Raw genomic sequence first — 23,775 nt, 5'->3', positions numbered from 1 at the left:
AAAGAAGCCACAGCAATAGCTTAATCCATGTGTCCTATTTGTCATCAAACTGTAAGATTTTTCTCGATGACATTTTTCAAATCCCTCCCTTGCTTTCTACCTCCTTGTTTCAGGAATCATTTTAGATATGGTCTCAAGTCTATCAACTAATCTCTAGATTGGCACAGGAGTTGTCTTTTCTAAAAATTCAGAAAAAAATTTAAAAATCCCTTTATATCTTCCCTTTTTACTCTGGCACATTCCCCTGGGGCCCCATGGCTCATGTTTGGCTGTGCCAGGTCCTGGGCCCCTGCACACACTCCTTCCCCACTCTGAGTGTTGCACTTGGCGGCCACTTGCCCTCTGCCCCTCCCATGGCATTGCCAAGTGCACCCTGTTAGCTCCGCTCTGAATGCTCGCACCCAGACCTGTCTTAGAGCCCTATTACCCAAGCTTTCTTGGTCTGCCTATCCCACTGGACTGCAGACCCCTAAAGAACAGGGACCATGGCTTATTTCAGGTGGTGCTAGTAGTAAAGTAATTGCCTACCAGTGCAGAAGACATAAGAGACACGGATTTGATCCCTGAGTCCGGAAGATCCCTTGGAGAAGGGCATGGCAACCCACTCCAGTATTCTTGCCTGGAGAATCCCATGGACAGAGGAGCCTGGTGGGCTGCAGTCCACAGGGCCACAAAGAGTGGGACACAACTGATGCAACTCAGCACTTGTGCATGGCTAATTTCTCTTGGGGTCGCCAAGGCACAGAAGTCAGAAAACATGTTTACAGAAGGACCCGATGAATAATTCTCTATGTTAGAGGCCTTTTGAAAATGTGGATAGTGGTGTGTGTCTGCGTGCCACAACTTTCAGATCGATTTAAAAAAAGCAGTTAGGAAACCTCAAACCTCTTTTCTGAGCTGGGGTAAGCAATTGAGATCAATGAGCTCTGATCTCCTTAAATCAAACAGTGGGTTCCAATGAGGACAGGGGTGATGCGGTCCTCCCTTAACTCAGCACCCTACCTGGCCCCTTTAGAGACCTGGGACAATCAGAAGGAAAGCGAATGACATACCATGGGCTTCTCCGCCTTGACCGTTTTCACTTGGAGGCATTCTTCCCGCTTTGAGGTAGTGTTGCTGAGGTCCTTCTGCTCCCCGAGGGCTCCCTGAGTCTGCCGGCCAGGTGACCTAGACTGTGAGTGGCCGCCGGAATCTCGCGGGGGTGGGGGCCGGGGATGCACGTCCCCTCGCTGCTTCTTGGTGACATGAGCCTCTGGGCCGTGCACAGTCTTCACGTGTTTCCGGAGGGAGCTGGGGTCTGTGTAGCGCTTGGTGCAGCCGGGGATTTTGCACACATATGGTTTCTGTCAAATGCCCCAACAATGAAAGAATAGATCGTTATCAAAGTGATTATCCAGCCCAACAGTCTCTTGTGGCTCTTCATTATATTTTTAATTCTTTCAAAGCATGATCACAAGGTTTGAGGTATTCAAAGCCCTCTAAATGGTGCAGTGGTTTAATAAAGACTATTTGGACACAGTTTGGGGTCCATGGAATCTAGCTTGAACACATTACTATTTTAGAGAGGGCTCAGGGAGAGATTGGGAATCCTATGTCGCACAGTGATAAAGAATCCACCTACTAATACAGGCGATACAAGAGACATGGATTTGATCCCTGGGTCAGGAAGATCCCCTGGAGTAGGAAATGGCAACCCACTCCAGCATTCTTGCCTGGAAAATTCCATGGACAGAGGAGCTGGATGGGCTGCAATCCATGGGGTCGCAAAGAATAGTACACAGGGAGAGCTCAGAACATGTAAATTGTGTTTGTGCTCCTGGAAAAACTTATTCTGTGAGTAGGAAGAAGTGTCATGGGGTCACATGGTGTCCAGGATAATTTGATGATGGTGGTGATGCTGATGGTGATGATAAAAGAAGAAGGCTTAAAAGACACCCATCCTTTCATGAGAAGAATGCTACACCTCTTTGGGGGGAGCTTGTGTGAAGACATTTTTTACAAAGTCCTGTTTCCCAGACCTAAAATCACTCTTCCACCTTTTAAAATGTGCTCTTTACACATCAACATAGTAGAAAATAATAATGACAATAATAATTGCCTGGAACTTCCCTGGTGGCCTAGTGGCTAAGACTCTGTGCTCCCAGTGCAGGGGGCTCTAGCTAGAGCCACATGTCTGATCAGGGAACTAGAGCCCATATGCCACAACAAAGACGGAAGATCCTGCACGCTGCAACCAAGACCTGGGCAGACAAATGAATCATAAATGAATAAATATGTTTAAAATCGCTGTAGCCTCTCCTAGGTTAGATATCACTAAAATATGACCTTTTGGGTTGTATTACAGCTGTGTGGGGGTGGTCAGGGCTCAGAATATCCAGAACCTTTCTGATCTTCAAAGTCCTAAGCCCTGTTGGAGTATCCGCAAATGTTCACCCATAAGCCGACGAGGGCTGGTAGATGTCATTCTGGAGATGAGTATTTCTGGGTGAGGCTCTGCTCCTGAGTACTAAGGTCTAGAAATTACTTCATGCTAATTTCATTTTCTGTGTGGGTCAGTAGTCAAAGCCATGGTCACCAAAAATGACACAGACCCTTGTAGTTGAATATCTACTCACATCACAGAACTGCTAGCATTATATTTATAACCAACATCAGAATTATAATTCTGTTTACTTCATTTGAAATATAATATATTCACGGATACTTATATGAGTCTATATTTACATCTGTATGTATCAGGAGGTGAGCTATTAGATAAACAATATTCATGAAAGACATGATTAATATAATGTATCCATTGGATTAAAAAAGAGTCCCTGTCTTATAGAATGATGCTTTTCCACTAAAAGCCCAAGAACAGACTGAGTGCTGCCTAAAATTATGGCATGCCCTAATGGAGTGAGGTAAAGATTCCAGAATGCTGAGAGACCTCACCTCCAAATTTGAGATAATTTTGGGTTGAATTGATTCCCATTAACTACAAATTACTTCTCTTCAGGAGCTTGTGTGATTTGCAGCATATATACGTATAATGAAATGAGCACATCAAATTCTATGCATTAGGGACAGAAGAATGGCTCTGACGATTAGTGCTATTACTGTATAGTGTCTGACCCTGGCCCGCTGCTGGCTCACTGCACTGCTATGACAGGTAGACAGCAATGTCTGGGTCGGGGAGAGGAAGCACAAAGCCAGGCCAGCATTCCAGGTCTGAAGAACTATTCTTCCCATAGATGTCTGCATGTGTGTATCATGGGTTAATCTGGAAATGAGGACACAGCTAGGGATGGAATGAATCTACTAATATTCATCAGCTCCTGCATTTCCAAGACCAACAAGAACATGCGTGCCCACGTGCCCTTGTATGTGCACATGAACAATAGCCACCTACAAAAATCTCCAAGCACACAAGGTCAGAAAACAACACTTCACAACAAACACTAACTACATGATGTAGATTGGACCCCAAATTCTGTTCTGATTAATGACTGAAATGCAATCTAAGTGTAGGTAAAGATAAATGTTGTCAGGGTTCTAATTTACCCATGTTTCCTGTCCTGGACATTTAAATTTTGCCACCATGATTGCCTTTTTGACTCCCTGAACTGAAAGATACTTTGTGAACAGTTTCATTCTACTTGACTTTGTAGAATTTATCCAAATAAAATTATAGATAAACATTTAATGATCCCTACCAGATGCAAGACTCTGTGAGCACAGTTTTATAAATGACAGGATTAAATCTCAAAGAATGGAAAATTTGAAAAGTGTGGATGCTAAGAAGGATATGGACAGAGGGGAGCCATTCTTTCATTGGGAAGATGGTGGAAGGCATCAATCATCAAATTTCTGTATCTGGGTATAATGCCCAGCTCATGGGGTCAGGGTATGAACTAAATCTGACCATGTATACATAGTACTTACCATGATGTGATATGAGACACATAATAAGTGCTCGATAAACAGAGCTTTGATTAAGAAAAGGTGTCGTAGTTGGATCCTGAAAGATGAACAAGATGCTGAAGGATAAAAATGAGGGCAAGAGAATACAAAAAAAAAAAAAAAGTATCCAGAGCAAAGGTCCAAAAGTAGGACCACTCCAGGCATGTGGGCATGCTGTCTGGAAGGTTGTGTTCATGTTCACCATGGTGAGAGGTCAAGGGACTGTGGAAAAGGAAGATTGGGGTTGAGCAGGTGAAAGTAGATATGGGGTTGGCCAAAAAGTTCACAAAGTATCTTACAGAAAAATATTTTCTTGGCCAATCCAATACAGGCATAAGACGTCTAAACTTTTCCTAGGAAAGATGGAGCCTCTGGAACTTTCTGTATAGGGAGATACAACCAAATGAGAGCTCAAGGAAACTGGCTTCATCTGGTTTGGGGGTGGAACAGGAGCTCCATGTTCCGGAGTAGGGAGCCTGGTCAGAGGCCTCTGCGATGGTTCAGTGGCTCTACATGGGCAGAACAGTCATGGGGGTGAGAGCTAGATTAGCCTCCCCGAATGGGAATTGCTTCCTATTCTGTTCCATGCCATCTGCCTCATCCAGAATAGCAACCTGCTTGCCAGATAACCATCTATCAATATTTGTTCAGAGAAAGGATGAAGATACAAATAAGAGGACAGATAAATGAAAGAAGACATCTGGATTTGTCTATGGTTGATTGATGATACAAATCTGGATTTCCTGGACACACTTAATTTTGATGTATCTGAAACTGTCTATCATTCATAGGCAAAGCTGAGGGCTTTCTCTATTCATGGAACAGAGAAAAATGATTTAAGTGATTGTGAATAAAATTTTACTTATGTGTTCATGGTCAATGTTAATCATTTATTTTAGGTAAATCACTCCATTTTGGTGAAAGATATTGTTGACCAAGATACATTTTAACCTCATGATGGATATTCAGCTCTCATACAACATTGCATTTTCTAATGCACAGAAGAATTCAAGCTCCACTATAATGCATTTCATTAAAGCAAAGAGATGTGGGCACACATTTGAAGCTCATAAAAAGATAAAAACTCAGTAAGCATGTTTATATCTATTCATTGCTGAAGTTCTTTTTTTTAAAAATTGCTGAAGTTCTAACATTCTCAGTGCCCAACTGGCTCCACAATAACAGGAGAGAATCTATAGGAATGTATGCCTTCTAAGAGTCTGGTCATAATCATACCTAAGTATATGAAATAGAAATAGATTAATTAAATTCTAGGTTAAGTTAATCAAATCCCCTGAAACATTTTAAATTGAGATATTTGGTTGGCCAAAAATGTGTATGGCAAGTCCATATGGAAAAACTCAAATGAATGTTTTGGCCAGCCCAACGTAATTCACATACTATCGAGAACACCGTTTTACATGGCACAGCCCGATGTAATTCACATACTATCAAGAACTCCGTTTTACACTGCACAGTCCAGGGGCATTTAGCACATTCACAATCCTGTGCAACCGTTACCACTATCATGTGCCAGAATATTTTTATCATCCCAAGAAGAAACCCTGTACCTATTTTCGGTCACCCCTATTCCTCCTCCCCTCAGCTTGTGGCAGCTACCAGTCTTTCTGTCTCTACGGATCTGCCTATTTCAGATCCCCTAAAACTTTGTAGAAAACAAGTACATTGGATTACAATGTGTGGCTCAGCTGGTAAAGAATCCACCTGTGATGCGGGAGACCTGGGTTCAATCCCTGGGTTGGGACGATCCCCTGGAGAAGGGAAGGCCTACCCACTCCAGTATTCTGGCCTGGAGAATTTCATGGACTGTATAGTCCATGGGGTCGCAAAGAGTCGGACACAACTGAGCGACTTTCACCTTCACCACACATTGTAAAAGCATTTTTGACATAAAAAGAAAATGGAGATGCGGCATCTTGTCTAAAACATCTGCAAACAGTGGATCAATATTACAGATCCCAAAGGACTCAGGTTTCTTTATTCCACTAGGGTCTGTAAAGGTGAACTCGTGTGTATGAGTTTATGTGCGCGAGTGCTTTTGTAGAGTGTGGCGAAACCCTTTGGAGATACTTTTCCTTCGTCAGTTCAGTTGGAAGGAAACTTGTGAGGGCCATCTCTGCCACCTTCAAGCCAGTGGCCAGTGAACGGAATGTTGCACTTTTACAAATTCCCTCTTCCAGCTCTTCTATGGAAGATCATGAAGGGCCTGGCTGGCACCTTGTAGGGTCAGATAGAGAGTCACACCAAGGTCAAAATGCTCCCTCCCTGCCTCACTCCGTGGGGCAGAACTACATCTCGTGAACAAACTCTGGTTAGCTAGCTTATTTCCACCACAGATGTGGGAAGCCTTTGTGCTAATCTCTGAATTCATTCAAGAGAAGGTTTCACAGAGAGAGGCAGAATTTGAGCTAGACCTTCAAGGAGAAGCTGGAGATCTGCAGGCAAAAGCGAGTTAAAATGTAAGCAAAAGTGAATTAGAAACCATTTTCATTTACTCTTACACTTCTCTGAAATGTGTGGGGGATAAATACCTCGAACTAACAACAACACAACAGGAAACCCTTGAAGCTTTACTTAATATATTATCTTAAATAACTGACTAGAAACCATTCTGAGTTTCTGAGAATAAGCTTCCAAGACCCTTTGGAATTTAGACTGTCTGGAAATCCTATTTAGCCAAGTCCGGTTGCTCTGCAGAAGTCTTTTTTGATATAATGCATTTGAAGATACCACCTGGAGAAAGCAAATAAAAGTGGCTGTCTTAGCAGTAAGCTGTCAGCTGTCAACACCTCTCTTCTCGGTCTCTCCTTAGTGCTTACAGGGTCGTGGTCCTTCAAATGCATTCCTGCTATTCCAGGCAGAGTGAGTGGGTGGAATTCCAAGTTAAATGCTCCTACTGTTTGACCAGTAGGTGGCAGTACTGAACAACAGGAAACTTGTTCCCCCTTCCTCAGCTTGTCTCTCCCATCCAAGACCAGGTTTCAGCCCTTCCTCTGAGGGCCCCCAAGCCTTCACCCACAGCATTAACATCCACTCATGCTGGGAGTGGCCAGAGGAAACTACAATGGAACAGGCTTGCGTCTCCCCAGAGGATTCCTTATTTCCGCCCCCTGAGCTCTGGACCCAACAGGCATCTCCCAGAGGAGCCTTACCTCATTGGAATGTGTCCTGTTCTGGTGCTTGGCGCGATCGGAGGCATTAGAGAAAGCCTTGTTGCATCCTTCGTGCTCACAGACGTATGGTTTCTCTCCAGTGTGAGATCTCAAGTGTGTTTTCAAGTTTTCGAGTCTCGAGTAGGCCTTTGTGCAACCTTCAAACTGAGGACGACAGGTAAATCTGGATGACCCTACACAATGACAACTTCTGCCTCTCACTTGCTCCAAGTGAATGAAAGACAGACGTTTGGAGGGTCGGCAGCTTTTCAAAACCAAGGAACAAAAGTCTACTAAACTCTGCCTTTATTGGGATTCAGATGGTGGGCTCAGGGCAATTCTAGAGAAAGCATTTTCAGTGCTAGTAAAAATCCTGGGACTTTTTTTTTTTAATAGGCCACTCAATGTGGACAATGGGTTTCATTATCTGCTCAGGGATCTCCTTGAATTCCCACTGATTTCAGATTCAGCACAAAGTTCATTAATATGGCTTTGTGTCCCTACAAAGACACGGAATTTGATCCTGTTTGTAAAGGCCCTTTAACATGTAAAGTACCAAGGCTCAGTCCTGAGTGTGCCTGGCGGGCACCTTAGTGAAAGAAAGCTTAGCCTCCTACTTTTAGCTCTGTACTGGGCCACAGTGACAGACTGGCGGGCTGGTGACAGACGGGGGTGGGGGGGGGAGGGCTGAGGAAAAACTCTAAAGCCATACAGGTTATATTTTTGAAAGTCAGCTGAAGTTTTTCAAGTTGAAACTGGCCTTTCCCTGTGCCTTCCACGGCTCTGGTGTGACAGACCCTGGTGTGAGAGCAAGCCCAGTGGCCCTGTGGTCATTCCTGGTGCTAGATGGCCGGTCCCGGCTGCGACCTGCCCACCAGCTACTCTGCAGAGCTGGGCTGACTCAGTTGCTGTTAGCCAAGTGTTTCATTAAATAAAATTGAAAAAAATCAGCTCCTCTCCAAAGCACGTGGTCTTGAGGCCACCAGGCTGGACAGGGTGGGTCTAGGACAGGTCCTTCCAGTATCTCTCAGAGCTCAGCTGTCAGCGTTCTTTCTCTAATTCTTCCCTCCTCTCCCCTCTCCCAGCCCCAGGAGTTTGTCACACAGCGCTTCAACCCTCTTCTCCCACCACTCATCAGCTGGCACGGTTCTGGGTCTTGGAGCAGGAGGAAGGACCCTGGGTGCAAGACGCCCTCTCAGTGGGCACCCCGCCCCTCGCCCACCCCAGGACTCACAGTGCATTTGTGAGGCTTCTCCCCCGTGTGCCTGCGCATGTGGACCACCAGCATGTACTGGGCTTTGAAGGGTTTCTGCTCCCTCGAACAGTCGAGCCACCGGCACACAAACTCCTTCTTCTCTCCATGGATGTGGTCATTATTTATATGCTGGGTTTGGGGAAAAAAATAGAGAAATCAAATGGAAATATACAACTCTTTTCTGCAGGCGGCATAACAGAGGGCCCCAAACCCCCTAAGCTTAAGTCCTAAAGGCTCCACGGTACCTTTCCCGTATGGCAGATGATTCTGTTCTGGCTAGTACATTTCTTAAGTCAGTTTGCTCTTCCCAACTGTAGAGAGACACTTTTTTAACTAACAGGAGTGACAGGATTTAGAAGAATCTTGGAGTCCTGGAAAAGGTACTGCAAGGGCAATGGAAGACAGGAGTTGTGAAATGGGGTGAGACACACACGTCCTCTCTGGGCCTCTGCTATCTTTCACCTGCCAAGTTGGGGTCAAGGTGAAGTGACCATAGAGGGGACCTCCAGCTCTCACCCTCTTCAGGCCTTGGGTAGCACTTGGGCTAGTGATGTGACTCAAGACTGCAGGAAGGGCACACAGACACACAGACACACACACACACAGACACACACACACACAGTGACACACGTCTGCAACAAGAACTAGGAAAAACCAAAGCATTTTTTCAAATGGCACTTTAGTTCCAATTAGGGAGATCATTCTTTTGATAAGAATCACAGAGAAATGAACCTGACTAAAAATGAAGGCCAGGTGATCGTCAACAAAACACAGGATAGCACAGAGGAGGGTCTGTGCTATCCTCCTGCACAAAATAAAGGAACAAATCCCCTAGTTTCTAAGGTTCTTTACAGCTGTAGAATTCTGTGAATTTGGTTTTTAAAATGAAGTTGAATGTCCCTGAAATTTCTCTGAATTCCGATTCAAAGTTTTAGAATCCCATTGTATATTAATAGAGTTCCTTGGATCCATACATCAAATGTCCTACAACTGGGAGACAGGTGCAACCTACAGACATACCAGAAGATGTGGTTCTTAATTTGGATCAAACTTAGGTCTGCTCCAGTAAGATAATGTTCAGTCACAGATGATGGGGGAAATTTGTGCCCTAGGTTGATCCTCTCAGTTTATTCTCTGGTTGCCCCATACTTTATCTGCCTTAATTCAAGGCATTTGTGAACCCTTGCCCACACATACACAGAAACACCACCAAAAAATTTGTGCAATGACAGAAACCTCCCCTGGGTTTCCTGGGCCACGTAGCAGTGACATGATGGTTAATTACTTTCTTGATGAGGTTCTGGGTCCTAACTGAGTGGTCTCTGGGGGCCTGGGGATAAAATTCCACCATCACTCAGCCTTGCCCAGTTACTCCACTAGGTGGCCGGCTGCCGTAAGAAAAAAAGAAAGAAAGAAAAAAAGCAGTCTGTTGTGTTGTGTTTGTAGTTTAAAACTGGATGAAGGCAGAGAAAAGCAAACACGGTGTACTCTCCTAGAGCAGCTCTCAGAAAGCCGGAGAGATAGGAGAGAGCAGGTGACATGGCCCAGGGAGCAGGCAGACAACCAAGATCCTTTCAGAAGCTCTGCACATGAAGAAGAACCCATGTAGAATCACTCCGGTTCATCACGGCATCGCAACCCCGATAGACAGTTGTGTGTTTTCTGTAAAAAGCTAACTGTCCTCAGTATGAGTTTCTTAAAAGTGATGCTGGGACCAAGTTCACCTGTATCATTTTTCTAGATTCCATACATAAGTGGTATTATACAATAGTTTTTTCTTTTTGACTTCACTCTGTATGGTAGTCTAGAGACACAGACGTAGAGAACACATACATGGGCACCAAGGGGGACAGGGGATGGGATGGATTGGGAGATTGGGGCTGACATGTATACACTACTATACGTGAAATAGATAACTAATGAGAGCCGAACTGTGGAGCACAGGGAACTCTACTCAGTGCTCTGTGGCGACCTAAATGAGAAGGGAATCCAAAAAAGAGGGGATGTATATATATATATACACACACATATATGTATATGTATGTGTATATGTATATGTAGATATACTTGGGCTTCCCTGGTGGCTCAGCTGTTAAAGAATCTGCCTGCAATGCGGGAGACCTGGGTTTGATCCCTGGGTAGGGAAGATCCCCCGGAGAAGGGAATGGCTACTCACTCCAGGATTCTGGCCTAGAGAATTCCATGGACTGTATAGTCCACAGGGTCGCAAAGAGCCAGACACGACTGAGTGACTTTCACTTTCTTTTTAAAAAAATTTATTTATTTATTTATTTTGCTTTACAATATTGTTTTGGTTTTGCCGTACTTTAATGTGGCTTCCTAGGTGGCACCAGCGGTAAAGAACCCACCGACCATTGCAAGAGACATAAGAGACTCAGGTTCGATCTCTGTGTTGGGAAGATCCCCCTGGAGAAGGGCATGGCAACCCTGTCCAGTATTCTTGCCTGGAGAATCTCATGGACAGAGAAGCCTGGCAGGCTACAGTCCATAGGCTCTCACAGAGTTGGAAATGACTAAAGCAAATTAGCATGCATGCATACTCATAGCTGATTCATTTTGCCGTACAGAAGAGACTAACACAACATTGTAAAGCAACTGTACTACTATAATATATATTCTTTAAAGTGATACAGGGCACATACATGGATGAAGAGAACAGATCTGTTGGCCAGGGGACAATATGCCATCTTTAAATGGATGCTTCAAGAACATGTCTGTGGTCCTTTCACATCGCCCAAGACTGTCCCAGAAATGTACAGAAGCCCAATCATTAAGCCCACATGATATGGAGGTGTTATACGAGGTCTCCTTTCTAGGGAAAACAATTAATTGTCACACAGATCCCCTCCATAAAGATTGCTTTTGGCTCAGCTATTTTCCATGTTATTAGACATTAAGCTCCTTGGATGAAGACATGAAAGAAAAGGAAGGATGAGAGGAAGGGAAGAAAGAAAGGAGGGAGGAAAATGACAGGGAAAGTTAAAATTGGAATATAACCTGAGAATTTGGGTTTTGTTAACTCCTTGAGTCAGGATCCACATCTTTTGGTTTCGTAGTCTCAGCCACTGAGATGTGGCCCTGGTACTTGGCAAGTCCTCCATAAATATCTGTGGGTCTGATTGGCTTAGGCGAGACACTGAACTTTCTCTGGAGCCAAGAATTTATATTTGATGCTTTTGCCTGACTTACTTCAACTGCATTTTACCCAGTATCCATACAGTAAGATTTTAATGTAGATACTGTATTACTTTAAAATAATATAGTATTGAGAATTCAAAAGAACTTGAATGATTTGAATGATACCGAAATGTGAATCCCATCTTGCCAGAGGGAATAAAAGAAATACCCAGTGATCACAACATTTCATCTCTCCCCACATACTGACATGTATGTGCTGAGTACTGCTGCACATCAGGTCCTGTGCTGTAGACTCAGACAGACCTGAGTCTTTTCCTGAGGAAATTACAGTCTGCTGGAGGGACATGGATAATGGCTTAAATGACTGTGCAATTATAGTTATGATCAGTGTTAGGAAGGGAAATAAGAGGGCTTTAGAAAAACAATTAACAGAGAGTCCTGAATCTGTGGGGAACACCAAAGGCCAGGGTCAGCTTCTCCAGTGAGTGGCATTTAAAGTGGGACTGAAGGATGAGTGAGACCTGGTGGGTGTGCAGGTGAGGATGGGGGTGGAGCAAAAGATGGGTGGAAGCCCCCAGAGAAGGTCAGATCTTGGTGCCATCGAGGAGCCGGGAGAGGGACATGTAGGTAGGAGCGGATGTGCCAGGCAGACATGGGAGCAGCCCAGCACTGCCATTCTGGGTGTAGTAGGAAGGCATGAGCTTCCAGGGGCCCAGTGGAGGCCTGTGAGGTGGCCAGGCAGGGGCCCACCTAAAATTCAGCCCTCTGGGTCAGGTGTCTAGCAGGGAGACTGTGAGATAGACCTCTGCATGGAACTCACGTGCACCCACCAGGACCCCTGCCCCGATGACCAACAGGGAAGGTGCCACCTGAAGCTAGTTAAGCCTCCTGTCCTCCCCATCAGGCTGGAGGAGCCAGACTCTGGGTGGAGAGGAAAGAGGTGCCCTCCTTCAGGTGGAGAAAAACAAAGAGCCTGCCAGCCTCCTTGAGCTGGGAGCCTGGCCGGTGTAGGGAAGAAGGCTGTGATTGGACAGGAGGCTGTAAGTTTAAACTGGATGAGACTTTAGGAACCAAAAGTGTAGAAGTTGCTGACCAGGGAGTCGAGGGATCTGCCATTGAGCTGGGATGGGGGCGCTGACAGTGGGCTGATGAGAGCAGTGCCTGGAAAATGCAAACCATCTCAGATTAATACCTGGCCAAGTCGCATCAGCCTTGACCTCTGGACAATGTCTGAAAAATCCCAGTGGCGGGAATCCAGTGCCCATCAGTAACCACAATACCCAGCCTTCTCTCATCTGGAGAGGAACAGAGGAGAAGTTCCTTGGGACCATGGAAGCAACCTCACTTTCAAAAAGGTTAGCATCTTGGGAATTTTCTCTTTCTGCCCCATAGAGTAGACCTAAGTCCTGTCTAACATGCTTTTGTGTTTTTTCCGAAACTGCTTGAGTGCCAACCTGGATTGAGACCACAAGTTACTGTTCTTGGAATGAGATTTTCTGACCTCGGTTGGCAGAGACCAGGTCAGTCTTGTTTGTCTTTAAGGATTCAAATACTGAGCACAGGACATAACCAGTTACTTCAAAGAAACACAGAAATCTTTCTGCTTATTTAGCTTATTTATTTATGTTTTAATTTTTATTTGATATTGGGTTGATTAACAATACTGTGTTAGTTTCAGGTGTACAGCAAAGTGATTCAGTGATACATATACATGTATCTATTCTTTTTCAAATCTTTGTCTACTTAGGTTATCACAGAATATTGAGCAGAGTTCCCTGTGCTATACACTAGGTCCCTGTGTATATGTCATTTTGCATCTTTGAGCTTAAAACACTTCCTGAAGCTAGATTTCAGGTGAAACTTAAAATTCCAAGAAATCATAGACTTTATGCGTCCAAGGGTCCCAAATATTTACTCTGCTAAATCAACTGTTTTGGCTTCTGCAGGCACTCGTGTAGGGCTCATGTTCAGACACAGCTCATACCACATGAGCGTGGGAATGGGGCTGGAGGGTGGGTGGGTGAGGTGGTGCATTGGAAGATGCCCCCAGACCAAGTTCGAATGAGCTGTGTACTTTTGGACAATTCACCTATCTGGGCCTTAATTTTTCCCATCTGTAAAATGGAGGTGATGAACTACAAACTACAACTGGATGTTTACAAACTTTTTCTGTAAAAAGCCAGAGAGTGAATATTTTAGGCTCTGCAGGCCAAAAAGTTTCTGTCAAGTCTGCTCACCTCTGCTGCTATTTTAACACGCAAATAAATGGGCTCAGCTATCTGTTGACGGACGCTGAAACTGTCAAGTATCCTAGGACAGTCTTTACATCTTTTTCCCAATTATTTAAAAGTGCAAAAATCATTCTTGGCTCCTGGGCTGTATAAACACAAGCAGTAGCCAGATTTGGCCTATGGGCCATTTGTTTTGCTCTCCCTGAAATCTGACTTCAAAGTTTCCTTACTGGGCTAACAGAGCCCTTGACATTCTTGATTAGGCTGGCTCTAGAGCCTGAGGAAGTAACATTAGGAGGAGGTATGTCTCAGGGCCAGAGCACAGAGAAGGCAGTAAAAGGGAATAAAAGTGAGGGTCCTGGGATGATGACATGAGGGGAGGGAGTTAGCCAGACAGATGTCCCTCTCTGCCCCATGTTCCTGGGACTGCGAGAAAAAAAGCACCTCTTCTTAGCTCACCAAAATCCTAAGTAGCTAAGAAAAGGAATACACAGTGAATTCTTAACACTCAAACAGACAGGCAGATTCCCTAGGAGGCAGGCCTGAAATTCAGTGGGCCTGTGTTTATTTGTGGTTTCACTGAAAATTTGACTTCCTGGCAGTGAAAACGTTAATCAAATATATAAATAATTTAATTGGAGGGAAAATAATGCATGATTAAATTCCAAACTAATCCAACACCAAGACATGCAATTTGCCAGAGGCCCAAGCGCCAGAAAGAGATAGATGGTGTAAATTACGGCTCTGGATGCCAACTCTCTCGGCGGGGCCAATCCGGACAGCTCCCCGTCTGAATAAAGAGGATGAGGACATCAGGACCAGGCAACCCCAGAAAGACTGAGTCCAGCCACTGAGCTTCCTGATGAACTGAGATTGTAAACATTTGCCTCAAGAAACTGAAGGCTGATGAAAAAAATAAAGCATCTCAGGAGCCCATAGCCAACCAACCAAGCTGGTATTTGGCCATCTGATCGTGTTTGTAACAGGATGAGCCAAGACCTGGGATTCTTGTCTCTTGCACTCCCCATGGAGCTCTGGGGGCACAGAGGAAGGTGCGGGGGGAATCACTACAGTTGGCCTGGCCATTGGAGAAGTGGAAGGTATTTCTTTCTTCTTTTTTAAAAAAAATTTCTTTAGGATACACTTGCTTTACAATGTTGTATTAGTTTCTATCGTACGGTAAGTAGAGTTCCCTGTGCCATACAATAGGTTCTCATTAATTATCTATTTTATATATAGTAATGTATATATGTCAGTTCCAGTCTCCCAATTCATCCCACCTTCCCTCTCTTCCCTTGGTGTCCATACTTCGTTCTCCATGTCTGTCTGTGTCTCTATTTCTGTTAAGTTACACATATACACATATATAAGATCAGCTGTAAACCATTTTTCTAGATGATACTTCTTTCAAGGGCATCTCTTTGAGAAGCCCACCACTTGGCATCAACCTTGGAGGCTGCAACGGTGCGGGAAGGGAAATGAAGCTTTTCTTTTACTAGCAGCAAAACAGATGCCCACAGGAGACTTCACTGACTTCACCAGGGTCCTTTCTTTTGTTTCTTATTGCAGCCTGAGTTCAGAGCTGACCATTCATCCTCAGTCTGTCCCTAACCCTTCAGATGAGACACACACACGCCGACCATCTATCCCAAATGTTTGCTGCTCCCCAAATAAGGCTGCTATCAAGCAGTTCATGAACTCTGGAAGGACACTTCTGCCTTTTTAAAATTGGAATATAATTGCTTTACAGTGTTGTGTTAGTTTCTGCTGTACAATAAAGTGGACCAACTATAAGTGTGTGTGTATATAAATACATGTATATATCCCCTTCCTCTTAAGCCTCCTTCCCATTCATCTTGCCATTCTACCCTTCTAGGCCATCATTGGTATAGCTAGCTCTGTTTGCTATATCACTGCTGCTGCTGCTGCTAAGTTGCTTCAGTCGTGTCTGACTCTGTGCGGCTGCCCACTAGGCTCCCCCGTCCCTGGGATTCTCCAGGCAAGAACACTGGAGTGGGTTGCCATTTCCTTCTCCAATGCATGAAAGTGAAAATGAAAGTGAAGTCGCTCAGTCGTGTCCAACTCTTAGCGACCCCATGGACTGCAGCCTACCAGGCTCCTCCATCCATGGGATTTTCCAGGCAAGAGTACTGGAGTGGGGTGCCATCGCCTTCTCCACAGGGTCCCACTAGCTATCTATTTTACACATGGTAGTATGTGTGTGTGTGTGTGTATATATATATATATATATATATATCCATCCAAATCTCCCAATCGGTCCCATCCCTCCGTCTCCCTGCCATGTCCACATGTCTGTTTTTGACGTCTGCGTCTCCATTCCTGCTCATAAGTTCATCTGTCGCTCCTTCTCCTTCGGCCCAAGTCCCCACTAGCTGACTCGGAGAGGCTACCACACTGCTCAGCAGTGTGGGTGGAAGGTTTGCACAGCTCCATTCACACTCTGCCCAGGTTAATCAGTAGACAAACACCTTGCTGTTGCTGGTGACTCATTCTCTAAATTAGCCACCTCCCTAACATCAAGAAGGTAAATTCCTTCCACTGTTGTAATGAAAACATTACGGTTATGCAACCTAAAAACAGTGAAGGCAGGAAATGTAAAACTTCAGGCTCAACCCTCACCATTTCCACCAGGCTCCCCTGTGCATGGATGTTATACACCAGTCTTTCTGTCAGTATCTCGTATTTCTCAAATAACACTGAACTTTTTCACCAACTTGAAAAGCTGCTACAAGGAAAGTTGCCAAGATTTTCACAGCACAAGGTCTATGTGAAAACCAAGAGTTTTTAGAAAAATAATGTGCAGGTAAACATGATCTCTCTCTGCACACAAATGTCCACGGTCACATGTATACACATATGCAGTCACACACACATGTACGCGCATGCACACACACAGTATTCCTGTCTTAATAGAAAAGAAAATAAAGGCTTGGGAAGTGTTGCATTTCATATTTAAATACCCAAGACAATGGAACTGCACTGTGGGATTGCAAGGGATTGGGCTGACCTGGGATGTTGGCTGTATTCTTTTGTCATTTCTGATTTATCCCTTTGCTACATTTTTCTCTAAATATACACACGAATATGCCACTATTTGAGTGCCATGATAATATTTTAAAAAGGAAAAACATGAAACCAAGACTTTCCTTCTCAGACTATCAAACCAGTAATGTTTAATACTTTCTAAGTCAATTCACATTGCTGCTAGATCAGCTCACAAACAGACCTGAGCAAATTAATATGTTTAACAGAACTTGATAATTTGAATCTTCTCCAGATTGGCTCAGGAAGTCTGTTAAGAAGGCCTTCTACTTTGGCACAGAATGTGATATCAACAAGTAAACAATTTTAAGAAAGCTTAATTTTCATTTGGCTTCCTGACCTTATATTATAAATCTATGAGTAGCTCCTGACTTAGTAGTCCAGAAATATTTCTGAAAAGCAGAAAAAGGGAAAAATAATTTTGAATCAAATAAAACTGAATTTTCTTTCTAACTGATTTGGGAGAGAGGTTTAAAGGCTTTGCCTACAAGAATTCCTTGAAACTTTGTACCTGAAAGGAGCCATATACCTTTCTGATTTGTGTATCATTTGACACATGTAACATCTGGGAAAGTTTTACAATCCCATGACATGGATTCTATTAGGTAGGCCCTGTGATTGGATTCCTTAAGGCTTTAGAAGGCAGAAGTGAAGAAAGCAGAAGTCAGAGACTATCGGGGTTGAAATAGGCCTTTTATCTCAATATGCACTTTAATTTTAGATAAATAAAATAATTTAAATGGTTTTGGTGGCACCCATCAATCTTCCTGGCAGAGTATTTAAAAAGCTATCATTGCTTGCTGTGGGAGGGATCTTCATGAAGACCTCACAAAATGACTGTTTCAGTTCACACTGGCTAATAAATATATTCAAGTAGCTTTCAGTTTTCTAATCTAACTATAAAATGATACAGAAAACATCAAAAGGACTCCAAAATTTGGGTACAAAACTGCATTCTCTTTCTAAAAGTAGAATACTTTCTTTCCTATTTCTGATCCTTGACTATTAAAAATTAGGGTGATATAAAGATTAAAATATGTTTCTTGGTTGAAAAAGAATAAATAAATGTGCTTCTTGGTTAAGAAAGAGTCTCTCTGACAGTCATTAAAATCTTGTTTCTAGCTATAAATCTGTAATGAAATTATTTTATTCTATGAGTAAGAAAGGCAAAATTCCTTATAAAGGTAAATGTCTGGACAAGGGCTTCACAATGTTCAATTGAGGGAATTGATATCTACTGAAAATACTGCCCTCACTCCCAGCACCACCAAGGTAAGCCGGAGACTGGAATTCCTTTCATCATTCACATTTAGGAGCAAGCATGAACCTTGGCAACATTATGTTAAGGAAAGAAGTCAGTCACAAAAGGACAAATATTGTGAGATTCCACGTATTTGAAAGGCCCAGAACAGGCAAAGCTATAAGTTAGTGTTTGGCTATGGTTGAGGAGGGACTGGAAGACGGAAAATGAGGTTTCTTTCTGGGATAATAAAAACATTGTATAGCTGATTGGAGTGATAGTGACACAACTCTGTGAATATATCCAAACACAGAGTGGCTGTATTCCTGAAACGGGTGAACAGCATGATATATGAATTATAGTCCAAGAAAGATGTTACCATCCCCTCCAAAAAAAGGAAAACCACAGAAGTACCCTTGGTGATGGACTCTGCTAACAGGAAATTGTTGCAGAAGATAGGAAAAGTAGTCCAGGAACAGCCAGGCTGGATCTGCTCCCTCCAGGACTGTATCTAGGGCTTGGGGCTGGCAAATGGTTTCCCAAGGAACCAAAGACTGCACCATAATCATAGCTTGTATTCATACACACACACACACACACACATATCCACAGACAGACTGAGTCAGAGTAGAACATACGTTTATGACCCGATATTTCCTGGTGGATTTCACACTGGACCCAACGTTAACAACCTGGGAACTTCACTTGTATAACTTCTCTGAGTATTCCTTCTTCATCTTTCAAGTTGTAAAAATGAGTAGAAAGGTGGAGAAAATTAAATTATGTGCAGAGTTGTAAACAAAAGAAAATGAAAACACTGTACACTAATCTGTATATTCATATGTATATTTGAGGATTTTAATGCAAAAACAGTGTATACTGGAAAAACTGCTATTTTCTCACAGGTGATCTATGCTGCTGCTGCTGCTGCTAAGTCGCTTCAGTCTCGTTCGACTCTGTGCAACCCCATAGACAGCAGCCCACGAGGCTCTTCCGTCCATGGGATTTTCCAGGCAAGAACACTGGAGTGGGTAGCCATTTCCTTCTCCAATGCATGAAAGTGAAGTCGCTCAGTCGTGTCCGACTCTGTGCGACCCCATAGATAGCAGCCCACGAGGCTCTTTCGTCCATGGGATTTTCCAGGCAAGAGTACTGGAGTGGGGTGCCATTGCCTTCTCTGATGATCTATGCTAAGAGTCACTAAAAACTTGTGGAAAATTCAAGCACAGGTAATTCAGAATTCTACATTTTTATTTTTGTTGTTACCTTGAATTAGAAACTAACCAGAAATAAATGTGATATAATTTATCTAAGCTGATACCCCCTCCCCCACAAGAAGTGCATGCATTACTGGTTCAGCTCCAGGACACAGAAATATACACTGGCTTAACCAAGCCAATGATTTAATGTATTAATGATTAAGATGACCTAACAGTAAAGAGATTGCAGTTTTTGAGAAGAATTTTTAAAAAGAAAAATGTAAATACTATTGATAAATGTTGTCTATTTTACTTGGGCTTCCTTTGTGGCTCAGCAGTAAAAAAAAAAACTCCACCTGCAATGAAGGAGATGCAGGACAGGAGACGTGGGTTTGATCCCTGGGTCAGGAAGATCTCCTGGAGAAGGAAATGGCACACCACTCTAGTATTCTTGCCTGGAAAATTCCATGGACAGAGGAGCCTGGTGGGCTACAGTTCATAGGGTGGCAAAGAGTCAGAGACAACTTACTGACTAACAACAAGAAGAATAAGAAGGCTACTATTGATAAATCCAGACAGGCAAGACCATTTTGGCTTCCCAGGCGGCACTAGTGGTAAAGTGCCACCTGCCTTTACGTCACCTGCCTGCCAATGCAGGAGGTGTAAGAGATGCGGTTTGATCCCAGGGTCAGAAAGATCCCTGGAGCCGACTCTGGTATCCTTGCTTGGAGAATCCCATGGACAGAGGAGCCTGGCAGTCTTTGTGACCACAGGGTCACAAAGAATTGGACACAAGTGACTTAGGATGTACACAAGACCTTTTTAACTATGTGTCACGGAATGAAATAATTTGGAAAGTCTGTCTCCCAAAAAGCATCTTCTATTTCATTTCTTTGCACTTAACAAATTCATCAAACATGGTAAGCATCAAGCCTTCTGACCAAAGGTCTAGTTCCAAAGGAGAAGTAGCAAAAGGCTTCCCTTCTGTTCCTCACCCCCTCCTAGGCTGAGAAGAATGGCTAGGATGCAACCTGTAAGAGGCAACCTTTCCTGAGGACCAGGTGAGTCAGGCCCTCACATGGATGGGTCATTTCTAAGAGTCCAGTGTATCTGGAAAGCACGACCATCCATGACAATGCATTTCCCATCACACACACAAAAGACTTCAGAAGCCAAACTGTGTCCCAGAGCATTAAAATCTTCCCACCTTGTGGGCTTGGATTTCTGCTCTGAAGAGAAAAGAGGTTCATGTGTGGTTTCTCTGTGCAATAAGAATCCAACTAGTATTTGTGGAGTAGTCACACTCTGCAAAGTACTGTCAAAATATTTCTTCCGTTATCAAACTTCGAAAGGTGGGTTATATGGGTACAATCATACAATTGTAACAGCACACCTTATACTTTTAATTTGAGATGTTTAATGCGTTCACACACACACATGCATGCACACACACACATATATACTGTGACTAGCTCTAAGAAGAATAAGGAAGACTCACTTTTTTAAAGTCTTTCTGAATGTGAAGGTAGATACGAACTTTTCCTGTTTGCAATATAAAATATTAAGAATTCCGGTATCTAGGGGCATACAAAATATTAGCCTTTATTTATTTTTTTTTATTTATAATATTAGCCTTTAATGACTTAATTTTTTTCTAATGAATTTCTTTTATTTTTTTATTGAAGGATAAAATTCAAAATTAATTTTTATTGATTTATAATGTTGTGTTACTTTCAGGTATATAGCAGGATGATCAAGTTATATATACATATATATATGTGTATACATATATATATATATAATTTTTCAGATTCTTTTCACTTCTAGGTGATAAAAAATATTGAGTGTAGTTTTATGGTCATAGCAATCCACCAAACCTGAACATCCAGTTACTGTTCTTTGTAAAGAACCTTAACAGACAGTACGACTGTGAGAAAATTAAAAATTCAAGGAAAAATAAATAAAAGTGAATTAAAGGTGTGACTTGACTTTGAAAGGTTGGTTTCTCATTCACTACTCTTATAAAAGCTGCCATGTTCCCTCCATTCAAGTCTGATTCTGAACATTTTGGCACTCAGCCCTTGAACTGGCATCCTGTTTTGTTCATTTCAATCTCATAATTTTAATGGCTAGAATTTTTGTGAAAGTAGACACAAATACAATAAAATGTATTTGAGGACTCCTCTGCTGTTCCAATGGTTAAGAATCCTTGCAATGCAGGGGACATGAGTCTGATCCCCGGTCAGGGAATTAAGATCCCCACGTGCAAGGAGCAACTAAGCTTGCACACACAGCAACTAGAGAAACCCACGAGCCACAGTGAAGATGCCACATACTGTAACTAGCATCCAATGCAGGCAAATAAATAAATAAACATTCTAGTAATACTTGGATTTCAAATTTATTTTTAGTATTTGGAGAAGAGTCAAGTATCTTTTTCTTTCAATGACATCCTTTGAAAATATGGGATAGAAAAGTTATTCTGAGGCCAGTCCAGTCCAAGCCACATCTCTGACCAAGGCCCACTTTAAAAGTCTTCTGCCCATCACCTTGTAAAGAAACTGTCCTCTTGAATGAAAAGTGTCAGCAGAGTTTCTCACAATCAGAAGTTAGCATGTATGTGCCAAGAAGGCGGTTGTGACTGCTGATGGCAGAAACACAGGCACATCTCAAGAGCTATTGGAAGAAAGGAAGGAAGCAGGCAAGCAGGCAAAATTATCCATTTGGAAATCTGCCCACAGTCCCGCTGGGCTGACTCATTCATTCACTCTTAACTCAATGCTTACTTATGATATGACGGTTACCGAGCTAGACACTGAAGAGCCAAGACTGAATAAGACACGTCCACTGGATCTTAGCCAAGACTGGCTGTTAGAACAACGCAGAAAGGAATACTGTTTAAAAATTAGCTTTCACATCACAGACACCTTTGCAATTAAGTAAGCCACCCAGAAGAATGCACGAGTCTTCATATCATAGACAACGGCAGGCCCATTTGCCCCAAGCTTTTCCAGTTTTGTCTTACCAAAATAAAATGTGAAGAAGGCCTCTAGACCTCTCTGCTTTTGTAAGCTTTTCAACATGTAGAACAATTTACCATTTTTCAATCAACGCAATTTATGTATCTGCTACCCTCCATGAGGGGGGTGAATAGCCTAAGGCGCCAGACCCCAGGCAACCAAAAGAAAGTTTAAGTAGGGCAGTGATCAGATTTTTGTTTATAATTGTTTATAAAAGGTAAGTCTAGCAGGCATACCAGAGGAACTGGACAGTGAGCCCATTTGCGCTTTTATGCATACTAGGTTGCTTCAGTCACATCCAAATCAGCTCTGTGACCCTATGGACAGTAGCCCACCAAGCTCCTCTGCCCATGGGATTCTCCAGGCAAGAGTACTGGAGTAGGTTGCCATGCTCTCCTCCAGGGGATCTTCCAGACCCAGGGATTAAACCTGGGTCAGTTGCACTGGCAGGCAGTTCTTTACCACTAGCACCACCTGGGATGCCCAAGCCCATTTAGGGAGCTGCTATAATTATCCAAGAGAGAGGTGTGGTTCTGAACTAAGGGCAGAGGCCGTGAAGATGGCTGGAAGGGGCTCCATTTGAGAGACCCTCGGAATAATGTGTTCAGGGTGAATTAGAGAGAGGTAATAATAAGTGATACCAAAGTTTCTGCACTTCCCTGGTGACTCAGACGGTAAAGAATCCGCCTACCAATGCAGGAGACTCAGGTTTGATCCATGATTTGGAAAGATCCCCTGGAGAAGGGAATGACTACCCACTTTAGTATTCTTGCCTGGAGAATTCCATGGACAGAGGAGCCTGGTGGGTTACAGTCCATGGGATCACAACTGAGCGACTCACACACACACACACACACACACACACACACACACACACACACACACTGTAGTTTCTAACTTGAAAAATTCTGAGACAATAAATGGCATGGGAGGTCAAAGAGATTTGGAAGAGAGTCTGCTTCTGTTTGAGAAATAACATATTGGCAGTGCTTCTGAGGCAGGAGGTAGATGGGCCCCTCAGGGTGAGCAATTGGAGTTTGTTCCCTGTGGACAGAAACTCTATCAATAGCAGGACAATCAAGAGGGGAGATTGGGCTGTATCTAAGTAAGAGATGAGTCCACATATTTCTCATCTTGAAGTCAGGGAAACCTTCCTGAAAAGAAAGTTCCTTGGAGGTCAAAAGGGGAGTGATGCTAAGCTACTCGTAGACCTCTTCAGTGGAATCTATCTTGGCTGAGATGTGTGTGCACATATGGGAGGATCCTGAGATATACCAAATACAGACTCAGAACCAGGCAAATCAAAATGCTTGGCCAAAGGAAACCAGAAGAAATGCCCCATAAAAGTAATTCAAACACCTGTGTGTCTATGCACACATACCGTACTCTTTTTCCTCCTAGTAAACACTGTCTCGCTACTCTCCATCTCTGTGGGACTTCTCTGCAAAGCTGAAGGGTCTGGGCCTTGTCACTGGCCTCTGGTCTACTGGCTT

At 43.3% G+C, this 23,775-nt stretch overlaps 1 protein-coding gene across 1 annotated transcript in view; it reads right to left on the bottom strand.

Annotated features, from left to right (window-relative positions):
- The window catches only part of GLI3 (GLI family zinc finger 3), a 314,174-nt gene that overhangs the window by 10,328 nt on the left and 280,071 nt on the right, over positions 1 to 23,775 (bottom strand). The window contains exons 11-13 of the mRNA XM_060415080.1: positions 8,350 to 8,499; positions 7,116 to 7,280; positions 1,053 to 1,343 (exon numbers count right to left, since the gene is read on the bottom strand). Of these exons, the coding sequence (XP_060271063.1) occupies positions 1,053 to 1,343; positions 7,116 to 7,280; positions 8,350 to 8,499 (606 nt within the window). The remainder of the gene's footprint in view (positions 1 to 1,052; positions 1,344 to 7,115; positions 7,281 to 8,349; positions 8,500 to 23,775) is intronic.

The sequence above is a fragment of the Ovis aries genome, chromosome 4 (assembly GCF_016772045.2).
Source record: "Ovis aries strain OAR_USU_Benz2616 breed Rambouillet chromosome 4, ARS-UI_Ramb_v3.0, whole genome shotgun sequence".
In the NCBI taxonomy this organism is placed as follows: domain Eukaryota; kingdom Metazoa; phylum Chordata; class Mammalia; order Artiodactyla; family Bovidae; genus Ovis; species Ovis aries.
This window is presented reverse-complemented; position numbering and strand designations above follow the sequence as displayed.